The 15,812-nt window shown below is 34.9% G+C and overlaps 2 protein-coding genes across 2 annotated transcripts; one reads left to right on the top strand and one right to left on the bottom strand.

The window, feature by feature from the left end:
• The first annotated feature begins 2,072 nt into the window (after positions 1 to 2,072).
• Positions 2,073 to 9,651, top strand: LOC132053552 (uncharacterized). The gene is made up of 9 exons (XM_059445639.1): positions 2,073 to 2,171; positions 3,625 to 3,705; positions 7,590 to 7,679; positions 7,795 to 7,961; positions 8,601 to 8,670; positions 8,804 to 8,883; positions 8,984 to 9,046; positions 9,150 to 9,226; positions 9,356 to 9,651. Exons 1-9 carry the CDS (start codon positions 2,094 to 2,096, stop codon positions 9,454 to 9,456), a joined length of 807 nt encoding a protein of 268 aa, XP_059301622.1. The 5' UTR covers positions 2,073 to 2,093; the 3' UTR covers positions 9,457 to 9,651.
• A 418-nt stretch (positions 9,652 to 10,069) lies between these two features.
• On the bottom strand, positions 10,070 to 13,036 carry LOC132053553 (uncharacterized). Its single transcript, XM_059445640.1, has 3 exons — positions 12,683 to 13,036; positions 10,686 to 10,814; positions 10,070 to 10,421 (listed from the first exon to the last, which is right to left on the bottom strand). Exons 1-3 carry the CDS (start codon positions 12,992 to 12,994, stop codon positions 10,248 to 10,250), a joined length of 615 nt encoding a protein of 204 aa, XP_059301623.1. The 5' UTR covers positions 12,995 to 13,036; the 3' UTR covers positions 10,070 to 10,247.
• Positions 13,037 to 15,812: the final 2,776 nt, after the last annotated feature.

Raw genomic sequence — 15,812 nt, 5'->3', positions numbered from 1 at the left:
TTAGCTGAAAGTTTGGCCTCTAGCAAACTGCATCTGTGTTGTTGTGGTTTTGCCGGCCTGATACAAGAATAGTACCGCAGCCTTACAACCAGAAATGCGTTGGTATCATTTACTCGAGGGGACCTGATTGAGTACCTGGTCTCTCTCTAGTTCCTCGAATGTTTGTCAAATCATCAAAACACAAAATGACATAAATTATCAATAAGAAAAAGTGTACTATTAGAGAAAGAACCTTCGGATTTCATACATATAAGTAGTTGTTGTCCTTTCTTATGGTTTAATGGAAAGGAAAATAATTTTTTTAACTTTATAAATGATTACTTCCGTTATGGTGACCTATATTTAACTCATGAGAAGTCATTGTCTTTAGATTTTTTTATTTATTAAATAAGTTGAAGTTGAAACTTAATTAGGCCAGGGAATTAAAGCTGTCAAATCAGATCGTGAATGAGTATACTATGATAGATTTAATGGATCAAGTAAGCAACATTCATGACCTTTTACAATATATTTGACAGAGTGTGGGATCGTAATGCAATACTCTATGCCAGAAACTTCGTATCAAAATGATGTAGCTGGGAGATGAAAATGAACTCTTAAGGATATGATAAGAAGTGTGATTAATCATTCTTCTTAACTTGAATTGCTTTAGGGAGAGGCATTAAAGACCGTATGATATCTTCATGGACAAGTATGAAGCTATACAAGCATCAAGAAGAGACAATTCTCGAGGTTTCAAACCGGAGATGCAAGTCAAGATTGTTGGGCTTCAATCGGAGATCAAGAAGATGCTTATCGTGCGAGAAGAGTTCAGAATTGTGACACAGAGATGGCTAAGTGCTACACATATTTCATTGTTCAAGTCCAAGAAGAGGAGAAGTGGACTCATATTGAGCCCAAATAGAGCTGTAGAACACACCGCATTAGGCGTGTATTTTTGGTCCAAGAATTGTCACTTCTTTCCTTATTTTGTTAGGTGGTTTTAGGAAGAAGTGTGATATTAATTTGACTTGTTTTCCAGCTCAAAGTTTATTTCTTTTTAAGAAATTTTTCCATAATTTCCCAGTTTCCTAGTTAAGTTTTATTAGTTATTATTTTCATAAAAGGAATTGTTATCCAAAGTAGAGTATGATTCTACGTAATGGAATTGGAGGAGGGTTACACGTTTTTTTCTTGTCCTATTTATAGGGGTGGATCTTGTTTTTTAAGAGACATTATTATTAATATTATTTAGAGTTCTTTTCTTTACTCCTTTGTGTATTGGATACTTCACATTTATATATCTTACAACCTTATAAGTGTTGAGATATTGCTGTCTCAATAATGGTTTAGAACTTAAAATGAAGTTTTGATGATTGATAAAGAATGTATCAAGAGACAATCAAGTACAAGGAAGGTGTTGAAGAACCAAAAAAAATTTCTCCCACTGTTTTATTAGGTAAAGAGATTTTAAAGGAAAGAAACAAGAAAAGGTTTCTTTAAAAATAATATTTTATAAAAATATTGTGTTTAAAAAGAAAAGAAACAATATATTTATTGGAAATGGGCATTTTTGACCCAATTAAGTAATAATAGGGAAATTTTTGTTCAATTTCGTATAGTTTAAGGATATTTTTGGACTAAACTATAAACGGAGGGCATTGTTGTTCATTTCGTATAGTTTAAGGACATTTTTGACCCTTTTTCGTATAAAAAATGAAATAGCTAATCCGAGAAAATATCTCAACCCATGAATATTCTTGTCTATCCCATTCCGCGTGTCACAAGAGCCTACACCCTAAAACTATCAATGATTGATGGAGAATATCTTGATATAAAGTTCTATTCAATGTGAATTCAGATTAATCCAGTCAATATGTCCTAAAATAAAATAAAAAATAAAAAAGTGGGAGAGTGTACATGTCTTTCGGGTCGGATCAGGGGCAAAAAAGACCCATGTCTATAAAAGGACGATGATCTTACAATGAATATCCTGCCTTTGAGTTTGTCTCGAAAAGGTATTTGATCAAATTTGATTGGCGGGTATTAAACCCCACAACAAATCACAAAGGTATAAATTTAACATCCAAATTAGAGGCACAAGTGGCATAAAGATGGGTGATTTGTATGCTTTGGATTTTGACGGAGTTCTCTGTGATAGCTGTGGAGAGAGCTCTCTTTCTGCTGTTAAGGTCTCATTTTTTTTTACTCACACAAACAAATTCATTGCCCCTTTTTGCTTCCCAATATTATTCAGTTTTCATTTCTTTCTTTTTTCTTTTCTTTTCAACATTGTTGGTTTCACTGGCAGAGCTTGAAGTTGTATTTGAAATTTGAAAAACACCAAAAATCTATCACTTTCTTCACTTTCAATACGTTCGAACAACTAATACTCTGTTTGGATGGTTGTTTTCCTTGGTTCATTAATGTACAGTATGATATGGTACAGTATGGTGTTGTATAGTATTGTACTGTATTTAATGAACACAATGTTTGGATAGACTGTATCGTTTATTGTGGTTTAATAATATTTTTATTGTTTGGTTTGACTGTATGGTACTGTATAATAACATGTAAGTTTACTAAAATACCTTTAAACTCTTAATTAGAAATTAGTTTATATATATATTAATAAAACTCAGGTAAAGGACAAAATAGGCAACTTTAACAAATAAGTAGGTGGTGGGTGGAGTGGTCATTGGGTGGGTGGTGTGAGGTTGGTGGTTGTGGGATGAGGGTGGGGGTAGTTGGTGGTAGGGTGAGTGGTTGTGGGGTGGGGTTGGGTGGTGAGGGGTAGTGGGTGGTAGGGTGAGGGTGGATGGCAGAGGGGTGGGGTAGTTAGGGGTGGGGGTGAGTGGTAGGGTGGGGCGGAGTAGGGATGGGTGGTGGAGGGTGGGGATATAATGGAGAAATGAAATACTTAACCACGCAAAAACCTTCAAAATCTGTGGTTACAAAAATTGAAGTTTTTCATGGTTATATAACCACGGTATTACAACGGGTTTACAACACCATACAACATAATTTTAAGAACAATGGATACAAACATAATTTCATAGAAAACCATACATTAATGAACCACGAGAAACAACCATCTAAACAGGGGGTAAATATTCTTTGCAAAAACTATAATCAAACACAACTCCATTTTCAACTCCAACTTTATAAATTCCAAATAAAGTGAAAAATATTTTATTTCTATGGCCAAAATGCCTACTAAGTATCTTAGTTTTATTGGGCATAGAAATTAAGTTAGTTTTATTGGGCATAGAAATTAAGTTAGTTTTATTGGGCATAGAAATTAAGTAATAAAAAAAAAAATTTGAATTTTGTGGTCTTTAAAGATGTGTGTAATGTATTAAAATGTCATTTGAATCTTGTGGTTTAAATGTACGATGTTTGAATTGTCAACTTACCAAATCTAGAAAGAGACACTATTTTTGGGACAGACCAAACAGGAAAGTAAGACATTTAAATTGGGATGGAGGGAGTAATATTTTTTTTCAAATAGTGTATTTGGTGTTAAGAAATTTATTAAAATCAAATATTAGATTTAGAACTCCATTATTATTACTTGAAATCATTATTCTAAAATTCGAAATGCATAAAGTTGAAATCTTGACTCTGCCCTCTGAACTTTTGCAGGCAGCTAAAGTGAGATGGCCGAGTCTTTTCAATGGGGTGGACTCTTCTTTGGAAGATTGGATTGTTGATCAGATGCATGTGGTAAAAATTTTTTTTTTCTTTCTTTTTTTTTCTCTTAGCTTGTTAAAGTATTATTCTTTTGTTCATTTCCTTTTTCATGTACATTGCTATGTAGAGGCCGAGCTAGGATTTTGAGTTTATGGGTTTTGAATTTTAGAAAATAAAGTTTACTGGGTTCTTGTTACATTATTTATATATATTAAGTGAATTTTTAACCAAAAATACAAAGTTTGAGCCAAAACTACTGGGTTTTGATGAACCCGTAGCCGAAGCTGTGTAGCTCCGCCCCTGCCGGTATGAGGCTAGACCATGTTTGTCTTGCTAATTCTAGAACAACTCATTGTATATCTATTGGTGAAACTTAGCTACTTAAGTACTTATAAAGAACCCAGTAGCTTTGACTCAAACTTCGTATTTATGTTTTATCTGATATGTATAAAGAATGTATCCAGAACCCAGTAAAGAAGAAAAGAATGTGGTTCGGAACCCATATACTGAAAATCCTGGCTCCGCCTCTGCTGGTGGTATTGGACAAGCTCTTGACCTTAATTTAGTTTAGACACGGCTATAATGTGTTTGTGCTAAAGGTTGTAATGCTGCTGTGACAGAAAACAAACTATGTTTCCGTGAGAATAATTACTATCATAAAGGGTGCAAGAAATGCACACATTGAGTAACAGTGTCATTCCAAGTTTGGTTCATCTAAGTTTGCCTTTGCCATTTGAGTCTGTTGCTAGATATTCTTAGTATAGTCTTTATTCATATGCGGTTAGTGTGGGGTCCAACCCCATATCCCATGGTTTAAGGAAGAAAAATCTTCCTTTGTCAAGGTCTACAACAAATTTTTACGTGCAACAACCACCTTTTGGAATTGGTAACCACCCAATTAATGCAAGGAAGAAAAAGGGGCACATTTCATCCTATATATAGGGAGCTCTCCATCAGTTTAGATACATCAATCTCAGAGAAAATATATCTGAGTGTTAGAGAGCAGTGTGAGATATATCACATACTATGTAAGAAAATAGTCTGTGAGGAAAAGTAGTGTGAGAGCAATATCATAGTAAGGTGGAAAAATCAAAAGAGAGTTCTTTCTTTTGAGTGTGGAGTTATCTCTTGAATATAGTACTTGGGACTACCAGTATATAATTCTATACTGTAGTGGAAGGGTTTTTCCCTTATGAAGTGTTTTCACGTAAAAATTTTGGTGTCATTGTTGTTCATTTTAATCTTGTTGATTAACCGAATTTGTGTTCCGCTTTTATTATATACCGTGAACATTATTTCTGTGGGTCCTTTTTATTCCCAACAAGTGGTATTAGAGCACAGATCTTGTTCATTCACAGAGATATTTTTTCGCGGTTGGTCGTACTATATTACGGGAAAGATAACGTCTGGAGGTAGCAAAATTCGACGCTGATAGCGGTTTCTCAACATGGCAAAGAAGGATGAAGGATTTGCTCATCCAACAAGGATTACATAAGACAGTAAGCGGCAAACTAAAGAAGCCCGAATCCTTGTAACTTGAAGATTGAGAAGAAATGGATGAAAAGGCAGCTAGTACAATCAGGTTGCACTTATCCGATGATGTGATCAAACAACATTGATGAAGAGAGTGCAGGTGGCATTTGGACAAAGTTAGAAAATCTATATATGTTCAAGACAGTGACAAAAAAATTGTATCTAAAGAAGCAGTTATACTGCCTCAGTATGGGTGAAGGTACGAATTATTTGTCAAATTTAAATGTGCTTAATGGACTAATAACGCAGCTAGCCAACCTCGGAGTAGAGGTTGAGGAAGAAGATAAAGCTATCGTGCTCTTGAACTCATTGCTATCTTCATATGATAATTTGACAACAACCATCTTGCACGGTAAGGACTCCATTGAGTTGAAGGACGTTACGTCGGCTCTTCTACTAGATGAGAAGATGAGAAAGAAGCCTGAGAATCAAGGGCAGCCTCTCATCAGAGAAGAGAGAGGCAGGAGTCAATATAGAGCTTCGAGTAGCCACAATAAATTCAAAGGTCATAGAAAGTCCAGGTATCTGTCAAAAGGTAGAAACTGGTATGATTGCGGTCAACCTGGTCAGTTCAAAAGGAGAGTGCCCAAATCAAAAGAAAGGTCGCGGAGAAAGCAGTGGTCAAAAGAATGATAACAACACAACTACCGCAATACACAATGATGACTCAGTGGTTCTTTTCGTTCACGAGGAGGAATGCTCGCACCTGGGAAGCCAAGAGTCGGAATGGTTGGTAGTCCCGAGTACAATACTCAAGAGATCACTACACACTCAAAAGAAAGAACTCTCTTTTGATTTTCCGTCTTACTATGATATTGTTCACACTCTATTTTTTCTCATAGATAATTTTCTTACACAATTTGTGATATATTTCACACTGCTCTCTGACACTCAAGTATATTTTCTCTTAAATTGGTGTATCTAAAGTGATGGGGAGCTCCCTATTTATACGGATGAAATGTGCCCCTTTTCTTCCTGGCATTAATTGGCCGGTTGCCAATTCCAAAAGTTGGCTGCTCATAAAGATTTGCTGCAGATCTTGCCAAATGGAGAGGGAGAGATTTGTGGGGTCCAGCCCCATATCCATGATTTAAGGAAGAAAAATTATCCTTTTGGCAAGATCTGCAGCAAATCTTTATGAGCAACCACCTTTTGGAATTGGCAACCGCCCAATTAATGCAAGAAAGAACAAGGGGCATATTTCATCCCTATATACAGGGAGCTCTCCATCAGTTTAGATAAATCAATCTCAGAGAAAATATATCTAAGTGTTGAGAGCAGTGTGAGATATATCACAGACAGATTATGTAAGAAAATAGTCTGTGAGGAAAAATCGAGTGTGAACAATGTCATAGTAAGGTGGAAAAATCAAAAGAGAGTTATTTCTTTTGAGTATTGTAGTCGTGACTACCAGTGTAAAATTCTTTACTATAGTGGATTTCCTTGCTCCTCTTGGCCCATGGTTTTTCCCTTATTCAGAAAGTTTTACACGTAAAATTCTTGGTGTCATTATTGCTCTTTTTATTCTTATCGATTAAACACATTTTTATGTTTTGCTCTTATTATATACCGTGAATATTATTTCTGCATGTCCTTTTTTTCCCCAACAGTTAGCATGTTACCATTTTCAAAAAATTATTCATCTGCGGTTAGCCTTGGCTAGTAGTTTTGGTGTGTATAATCATGAGAACCATTCGAATCAGCTATGTAGTAAGTGGACCTATTAGCACCTCTAGGTGCTTTGAAATTGCAAAAACCAGGTGAAGTATGCATATCAAACACATAAGTGTGTTGGTCTTGAAATGCTGATGGTGCTCTGAAATATTGATTCTTTTGAATATCAGCAATGGATTTTCCTTTTACATATTAGTCAATTTATTTATTTTTTGGTTTAAGCGGAGGTACCCTGGAAACAAGGGGAGAGAAAGGAAGTAGAGAGAGGAGAAATTAGGTATATTTGAATCATCCATCTAAATTGTACAGCATTGAGTTACAACCACTAGACTGCTACACCAATTAATCCCGGATTTTCCTATTTTTTCAATATCATTGTATGGGAATTCTTTTTTTCCCCCTTTTTGGTTAACCTGCTCCTACAATACTTATTCTTCCTTGGCTGCGTATTTGACATTCGTAGAACTGATTTCTCGTTCCCTTAATAACTTGAGCAGAAGTGTTTTGAATTACATTTGATAATAATTTAACAGACTATTCTAATAAGCGAATGTTTCCGATGATCATCTCCATCTTGGCAGAGTAAATCTTTTATTAGCAAGTGAACTATTTTCTACTGTAGTAACAATAATTTGTGATCCATACATGGGTGCTGATTGTTTTTCAGTTTACAGTTATGTAGAAGTGATAAACCTTCAAACTTTCTGCAGGTTAGACCTGTGGTGGAAACTGGATATGAAAATCTCTTACTTGTGAGATTGCTCTTGGAGTCAAGAATCCCTTCTATTCGCAAGTCTTCGGTGGGTACTCAAAACAAAAAAAATTAAGAGTGTCTTGGATATGATGATGCAACCTATTCATTTTAGTTGATGTATCTTAAAGTTCATCAAGGTGATATGTGTCTTAACATGATAGGTTGCAGAGGGACTAACAGTTGAGGGAATACTTGAGAACTGGGCAAAGCTTAAACCCATTATAATGGCAGAATGGGATGAAGACAGGGATTTTCTCATAGATCTTTTCGGTAAGGTTAGAGATGAATGGATGGACAGTGATTTGGCTACTTGGATAGGTGCAAACAGGTAACTGTAGCTATCGATCATGCTTGTGAGATCGAATCAACCGCTTGAGGGTCCTGATTAGCACCTAATCTCTTGGCTAATGTATAATCTCTGTACCAACATAAATAAATACAGACAAACAAATACTGTATAGATTACTTACTCTGAGTGATGTACTCCAAAACAAGCTAAACATCTATCTGCTTATGAATTTCCTAGCTTTGATAAACTTTTAGGGGTCATTTCGTTGCTTTAGGAAGTGAATTATTCCTGTATTAAAACCAGTACATACCTAGTACCATGTTTGGTGGCATTTTAGTTGCTATGTATAAAGTTCAGTACACCAAGTACGGTGTTTAGTTACCAGTTTACAATCTCGCATAACTAAAACATGTATGAGTTATGAGTTAATTTATGTACTATTTTATGAAGGGTAGAAGATGGAATAACTAATACATGAATAACTAAAACCATAGCTAATCCTTGCATAACTTGATCAACTTTTAAGCTTTCGAGTAGCAACACAAAGCTATAAGTTGGCTGATATTCATTTTATTTTCATTCTCTAGAATCACCTATTGTTTACAGTTAGTACTCAATCGCGTCAAAGAACATACTGTATTTTGGAAAAATACTAAAAAGTTTATGCTTTCTATACAGGTTCTATCCTGGAGTTCCTGATGCACTGAAATTTGCAAGTTCAAAGCTCTATATAGTCACTACAAAGCAGGTTTTTTAGAATGTGCACATTCACCTAAAGATAAAAATATTCACCAGAATAAAAGGATATTTTAGTTTTTAAAATCTTTTGCTAGTTCATGAGGAATGTTGAATCTAATATTTGTACTCCACTGCTATTGTAGGGCCGCTTTGCAGATGCATTACTTAGAGGGCTTGCTGGGATAACTATTCCAGCTGAAAGGATCTATGGTCTTGGGACAGGGTAAGTTTACTTCTCGCGTGTGAAGTTGGATTAAGCCAACTGCAATATTAAAGAGACGTGATCAATTCATGTTGTTTACGTGAAACTTCTTTTTAATCAGGCCTAAAGTAAAAGTGCTTAAGCAACTTCAAGAAATGCCGGAAAACAAGGGTCTGACCTTACAGTAAGATTTTTATAGCATAAGAACTACTCATACTTCTTTTTAGATAAGTACTTAGTTCTACTGCATGAAATTGAACGCGTCCACTTTTCTCAATATTGATCAGCTTTGTGGAAGACCGACTTGCTACTTTAAAGAATGTGATTAAAGAGTCCGAGTTGGATGGATGGAACTTGTATCTAGGTGACTTATCATACTGTCTTGGCTTCTTACAGATGTGTCATACTAATTCATTTTTTTCTCTCTTCATGTTCGCGTTAATTGGCTAATTGTTATGCTGTACTCATTGCTGATCTGTTTTTCTTGAAACAGGGGATTGGGGTTACAATACTCAAAAGGAGAGGGAGGAAGCTGCTAGCATTTCCAGAATTCGCATTCTCGAGCTCTCTGACTTCAGCAATAAGCTGAAATGATCCTGTGTTCTTTCAATTAACTTGCATTATTTTAAAACGAGAGGGTCTGCTGCAATATCCTCCGGTATCCATTATTTTTTCATACAGAATTATGTATTGATCAGCTTGCCTACTCTGCTCATCCCAATGTATACACAATTTAGTTTATGGGATGGTTTATATTATGCTTGAATTAAAATAATTTTATGATGAGAAGCACACACTTTTGGAATGTCATATAACCATCTAGCAGATCTAATTTTCAGGACTAGAGAATGCTCTCCCAAGGGGAGGATTGGCAGCATTATGGAGATATATTAATTGTCCTCTTTGAGGCATAATACACAGAATAGTACTCTAATTAGGCGACAACAACAACATACCCAGTGTAATCTCACAAAGTGGGGTCTGGAGAAGCACTCTAGTTAGGAACTAGCACAAATTGTGGAGCTTGAGTCAATTATGCATAGCCCGATAGGGCAAACCTGAAAAGACCATACAAGGGTACCATTAACAATCCCTAAGCTCCATTCATTTATCATAATTGGTGAAGACATGGAGAGATTTAAACACCATCATTTCCTTACAAGTGTCGTTACTCTGACTACAGATATTTCCCAGCACAAGATGTTCATTGATCGAAAGTCAGAAGAATTCACTGATTATTTGGACAGAGCTTTTAAGCTCACAGTTTCAAATGTATAGAGAAAAGAATATGTAAGATGCCAGCCGTGTACACCTGCCCTTCTGATAATACATGTTAGAATATAAGTGATCAAAATTAGCTGTAAAGATGGTGTTTTTTCTGGTGATTACAACTCATTATGCCTATTCTTCTTTTTTGAGCTGGCACGATCGGCTTTGCTTTTCTCACTCTGCATCTTCTCAAAAGCTTCTTCGAAAGGAGGATCTCCTGGTCTTCGAAAAAGTTGGTCACCTAGTTTAATCTCATATGCTTCTGGTTGTTCCAACAAAAACTCTTTCAACTGCAAAATGGACGATTAAGAGAACCTCAACTTTTCTAGCACACGTCGTCCCAAAGGAAGAAGAATTAAACCAAGTAAAACCATGAAATAAAGAGTGCATTTGGAGGGCTAAAAATTTAAAGGAAAACTAGAGCCTTGACTTCCTTTATACAAGTGTTCCGATATTGTTCGAATGATTCAACTCTTTGCTTCAAGGATCAATAGGTAAAGTTAGCAAGTATAGAATAAGACACCATATGGCATATATGGGAAGTGAGAACAAACCTCTATAGAGTCTTGACCTTTCTCCATAGTGAACATGATCGTGCTCACATCGACACCCATGAACTTTGCCTCAATTGCTCCAGTTCTTGCTATTTTGGACCATCTCATGGCTATTTCTGAAACTTTTTCCTGGAAACATGTTTTTATCTCAGTTAATAATACAATACAATTACTTCACAATCCCTCCCCAAGTCTTCTTTGCAAACTATATATCCTTCCATTCAATCAACTATGGCTCAATCCAAATCAATTGAGGTTAGCTTTAGTAATCTTCCATATTTATTCTGTTCTATCTAGGTCCATTTCACTGTTAATACTAAACAATTTGGCTTCTAAGCTAAGTTGCTCGGACTCGGCTGCGGGTGTCCAATGCGTGTAAAGGTTGGATTCTTCATCACATAAAGTATATATCTCGATTAATTAAAGTTATTGAACAGAAACTAATAGAACTTAATTCTTTATAAACACCTAATAAGTTCGCAAGATATCTTGTGTAGCAAAACATTCTCAATGGGTTTATATATATATGACATAAACCCAAAAATCAAACCAAATACTCAATCAATCTATACTTCTCGGTCACAAATGCAGTCAAAGAACCCAAGGTAAGTTGACCAAATCCGATATGGATCCACACCCACACCCATGTCGTGTCACTACGAGTGTGACAAGGATTTTGAAGAGTCCAAGCAACATGGAGAAGACACATGAGGAGTTATGTAATCTCAGAGTTTTCTCTTCTTAACCCAACCCGAATGGGAAGGGAGGCCTGAAACATCATATCCCTTCCAAAAAAGAAAATAGAAGCTTCAGATCTTCTCCCTCCGTCCATTTTTACTTGTCCTAAAAACTAGTAAAATCACCCAAAGCAATTAATAAACATAATCAGTGTGTAAACACTGCCCTGTCAACCCCACCTTGCACTTGTACTCCATACGAAACCCAACAAGAACTAAACCAAGTAGCTGTAAATAGTGGTGGATCTAGGATTTTCATTCAGGGGTTCGTAAAAAACAACAAAAGCTAAATATAAAAAAAAAATGTTGTCAATGGGAATCGAACCTAGGACACTAGAGACAATTTTGAACACCCTGGACCGCTTGAGCTAACCTTTTGCATTTGTTCAGGGTGTTCAGAAGTTAATATATATACATAAATACAGAAAATCTACCCTACATATACACTGTAATTGTTTGCCGAGAGTGTTCGGGTGAACACCCTCGGGCGCCTTTAAATCCTCCCCTGGCTGTAAACACTACCAATATTAGAAAAAGATTCGAACAAGAATGACCCCAAAAAACAAATGAGGGTTGGTTAATATGTCCTTTTTATAAAAATAAAAACTTTTAGGGTAAAGATTAAAAATAGCAAAACAAAAGTAAAGGTCCAAAACAGAAAATGGAAAAAGTGAAAACAAGGTTTTGGTTGTTTTTCAAATTCCAAATACAACTTCAACTTGTATTCGGAATTTTTATGGCCAAACACTAATTTTTAAAAAAAGTGAAAAAAAAAAATCCGGAAAGAAGTGAATAATTCTCATGGCCAAACGGGTCCTTAATCTTACATATTCAAGGTTCAAAATTCTTTGAAAATATGGGTCAAAACATTATATATGTACTAATTTTCACATAAGGTCTACATTTAAAATTGTAGGTTCAATTGAACCCATCCCTAGAACTATACATCCGCCACTGCAAATGTATATAGAAAATTCACATTATGTACTCGAACTAGCTTGGAATTGAAAGGTAATTGGTGAATTCTATTAGGGTTATGCTATAAAATAAAAAGAAATTGGCAGATTACTCTTTCAGCAAGGCAATTAATATTTGACTAGATTCAATGCTCTAAGCAGGAACATCAATTTAGCGCATCATTCCATCATAATCAGAATTAACAAAAAAAATAGTAACAATTACGGTCGTTTGACTCTCGAAAAGCGAAAAGTGTCAAACAATTTGGGACGGAGGGAGTAAAAGGTAAAGCAAAGAGATTACCGGAGTGCGAGGAGTTCCAAGTCGGAGCTTAACAAACCCGAAAACAGGACCCGATTGCCCCTTCATCATTTCCGCTTGAATTTCCGATGGACTCATTTTACTGAAATCCATTTTTGGCAGATCGAAATCGGAGTTTTTCGATTTCTTCTTTCCCCATTCTTTCCAAGCTTCGTCTTCTTCATTGTCAACCACGTCGTCTAGATCGTCGGTTACTTGGATTCTACGTTGTAATCCATTGGCAAATCTGTAGATGTTTGAAGTTTCACTGGCAATTAATACAAGTAATGTGTAGACAAGTATTTGCTTTGACATTGGGTTAGTGATTTAATTTCACTTAGGGATTTGCCTTTTTTTTTTTTTTTTTGTTTCTTATCATAATGTTTTGGTTGTGTATAAATAGTTTTGGAAATTACGTGCTGGAAAGTGGAACTGTGCATCAGTTGAGTTGGGCATGTTAAAAAATACGGAGTATTAAGCAGGATTTGCATGAATGTTCTAGTTCACCATTTTTCCTTTTTCTTTTTGATGTTGAGGAAAATGGAATTAATAGCTCTTGAGAAATTTTTTTGTCTACTGGACAAGCATAAATCGTGCGGGATAAAAATTTAGTATCGTCTTATTCCTTGTTCTGTTAATAATCCAGGACAAGTTATACCGCGATTAAAAATAGTACTTCTTCCGTCTCATTTTATGCGAGGGTGTTTGACGCACGAAATTTAAGAAATAAGGAAGACCTTTTGATTTAAACAAATTATAGAAATTTGTGTGGTTCATTAAGGGTAAAAGATAAATTTAAAATTGAATTTTTTTTAAGTATAAAAATGTGTCATTATTTTTTTGTCCGACTAAAAAGAAAAAAGTAGCATACAAATTGAGACTGAGCAACTATCAGGATAAGTTATCCTGGTCAGATAGTGAAATAACAGTACGAGAATTATTAATCGGTAAATATTTCCTGTTTCAGTGGCAATTAGTAGCAGCAATGAGTAGAGAAGTGTAGGTGAAATATTCTTTATTTGCTTTGTCATTGTGTCAATGATTTACTTTCAGTTAGGGATTTGGTGTTTTTATAATGCTTTTGAGAAATTACGTGCTGGAAAGTGGAAGTGTGTATTATCACATGAGCATGTTAGGAATTAGAAATTAAGCAGCACTTGCATGAATGTTCTAATTCACTTTTTTATCTTTTATTTTTATTTTTTATTTGAGGTTGGAGAAATGGAATTAATGGTTCCTAACTAACTTTATAATTATGTGAGGAGGGATGTAAATTTTCTCCCTTTCACTACTTATTTCTTAGATCATGTTCTTATAAGAAGGTTTTTTACATAGTTAACGTCAGAAGATGTCAGTAGATTATGTAGAGAACTTTTAATTTTAGAGATTTGTTTGTTATAATACCTTCCGTCTCAATTTATGTGCCACAGTTTGAATTTCATGATTCAAACTTCTAAATTTTAATCATGAGTTAGGAGAAAAAAAAATTAAAAATTTATATATTTGGAAACTACGTATAAAATATTATAAATCACAAAAATTAATAACTTATTATAAGGCATATAGAAAAATTCCGGTAAAAAAAACTTGATTGACTCTTGAAATTTCAACTGTACCACATAAATTGGGACGGAAAAAGTATTAAATTGAAACGAGTTTAAATAAAATGGCTTGTGTGATGAAATTTTATATAATTGAGTTCAACTAATTTAAGATTGCATACTTACTGTGCTGCAGAGACCAACAGGTAACTAAGTTTGAATTAGTGGTGCATTTTTATACTTGGCCAAGGTATTAAAAGTGTTTAAACTATTTCCTTTAACTTCTGAAAAATAATTTATTTACCCATAAAAACACTTTTTTTTTTTCCTCTAACAGCTAAACCAAACACTTTCACCTCTATAAAATAAGTACTATTATTTAAAAAAATTACTAAATTTGGTCAAACAGGCTATACTACACCTACGAATCTGCCAATTGCCAAAGCACAATATACCACTTCATTTAATTGCACGATTTCTCCTTCAAATGGGCTGGTCTTTATTTTGCCCGTTAAAATCGAACTTATGCGGCATAAGTTCTTTAAGTACGTGGGACATAACTTATGAGATATTATGATCTGAAAATATAAACTTATGTTCCCGAAAAAGTACTCCCTCCGTCCCAATTTAAATGTATTACTTTTCTTTTTGGTCTGTTCCAAAAATATTTTCTCGTTTTATATTTAGTAAGTTTTTCAATTCCAATATTCTATATAACAAGTTTAAGACATAAAACTTAAAGGACTGCACACATCTTTAAATTAAGACCACAAAATTCAAAAGTCTCCTTTTGTTTATTAAATTTTGTGTCCAATTAAACTGAGACGCTTAATTTGAGACGGCGGGAGTATTTGTTTAAGGGAAAAAAATTAAAGACCATCAAAAAATACGGACAAAAGTGCAAATGACCCATACCACTTCGCCTCTTTCTTTACTGCAATTTGCACGATTATCTTTATTGGGGGATGATCTTTAATTTTTGGCCCTCAAAGTGCTGGTCTTTAATTTTTACCTTCATCTAATACGCCGATGCTTACGAGTAACCCGGCTAAAAAAAAAAAAAGAAATTATAAGCCGTAGTTTTGAAGAAAATTAAAAATATTCAGCAAACGTTAGGCCTTAAGCGCGCGTGTTTGCCTTAAAGCAAACTTTTTCCCAAAATTAGGTCTTAAGGTAAACCTCTGCCTTAAGGCCTAACTTTTTCCTGAATAGGCCTAATTTTGGACAAATGTTAGGCCATAAGGCAGAGGTTTCGCGAAAGCCTTGCCTTGCCGTTTCTTTTTTTTTTTTTGATTGAGCAGGTGTTCGAATCCAGAACCTCAGGATATTTTCAACCACTTTTTTAAGCAAAGGCAAAAATTAAAGACCATCAATTTGAGGGGCAAAAATTAAAGACCAGGGCCTTTGAAGGAAAATCCGCGCAAAAAAATGGCAATTAATTGCACGATTTTCCCTTCAAATGTACTAACGTTAATTTTTGCCCTTCAACTGAGCTGGTCTTTAAATTTTGTCCTTTAAACTCGAATTTATGCCTATCGGCTCATAAATTCTTTAAGGGTGCTGGCATAATTTGTGTACATTATGATATGAGA

This window comes from Lycium ferocissimum, chromosome 4 (assembly GCF_029784015.1).
Source record: "Lycium ferocissimum isolate CSIRO_LF1 chromosome 4, AGI_CSIRO_Lferr_CH_V1, whole genome shotgun sequence".
NCBI lineage: Eukaryota > Viridiplantae > Streptophyta > Magnoliopsida > Solanales > Solanaceae > Lycium > Lycium ferocissimum.
Note: the sequence above shows the minus strand (reverse complement) of the source record. Positions and strands in the feature narration are given on the sequence as shown.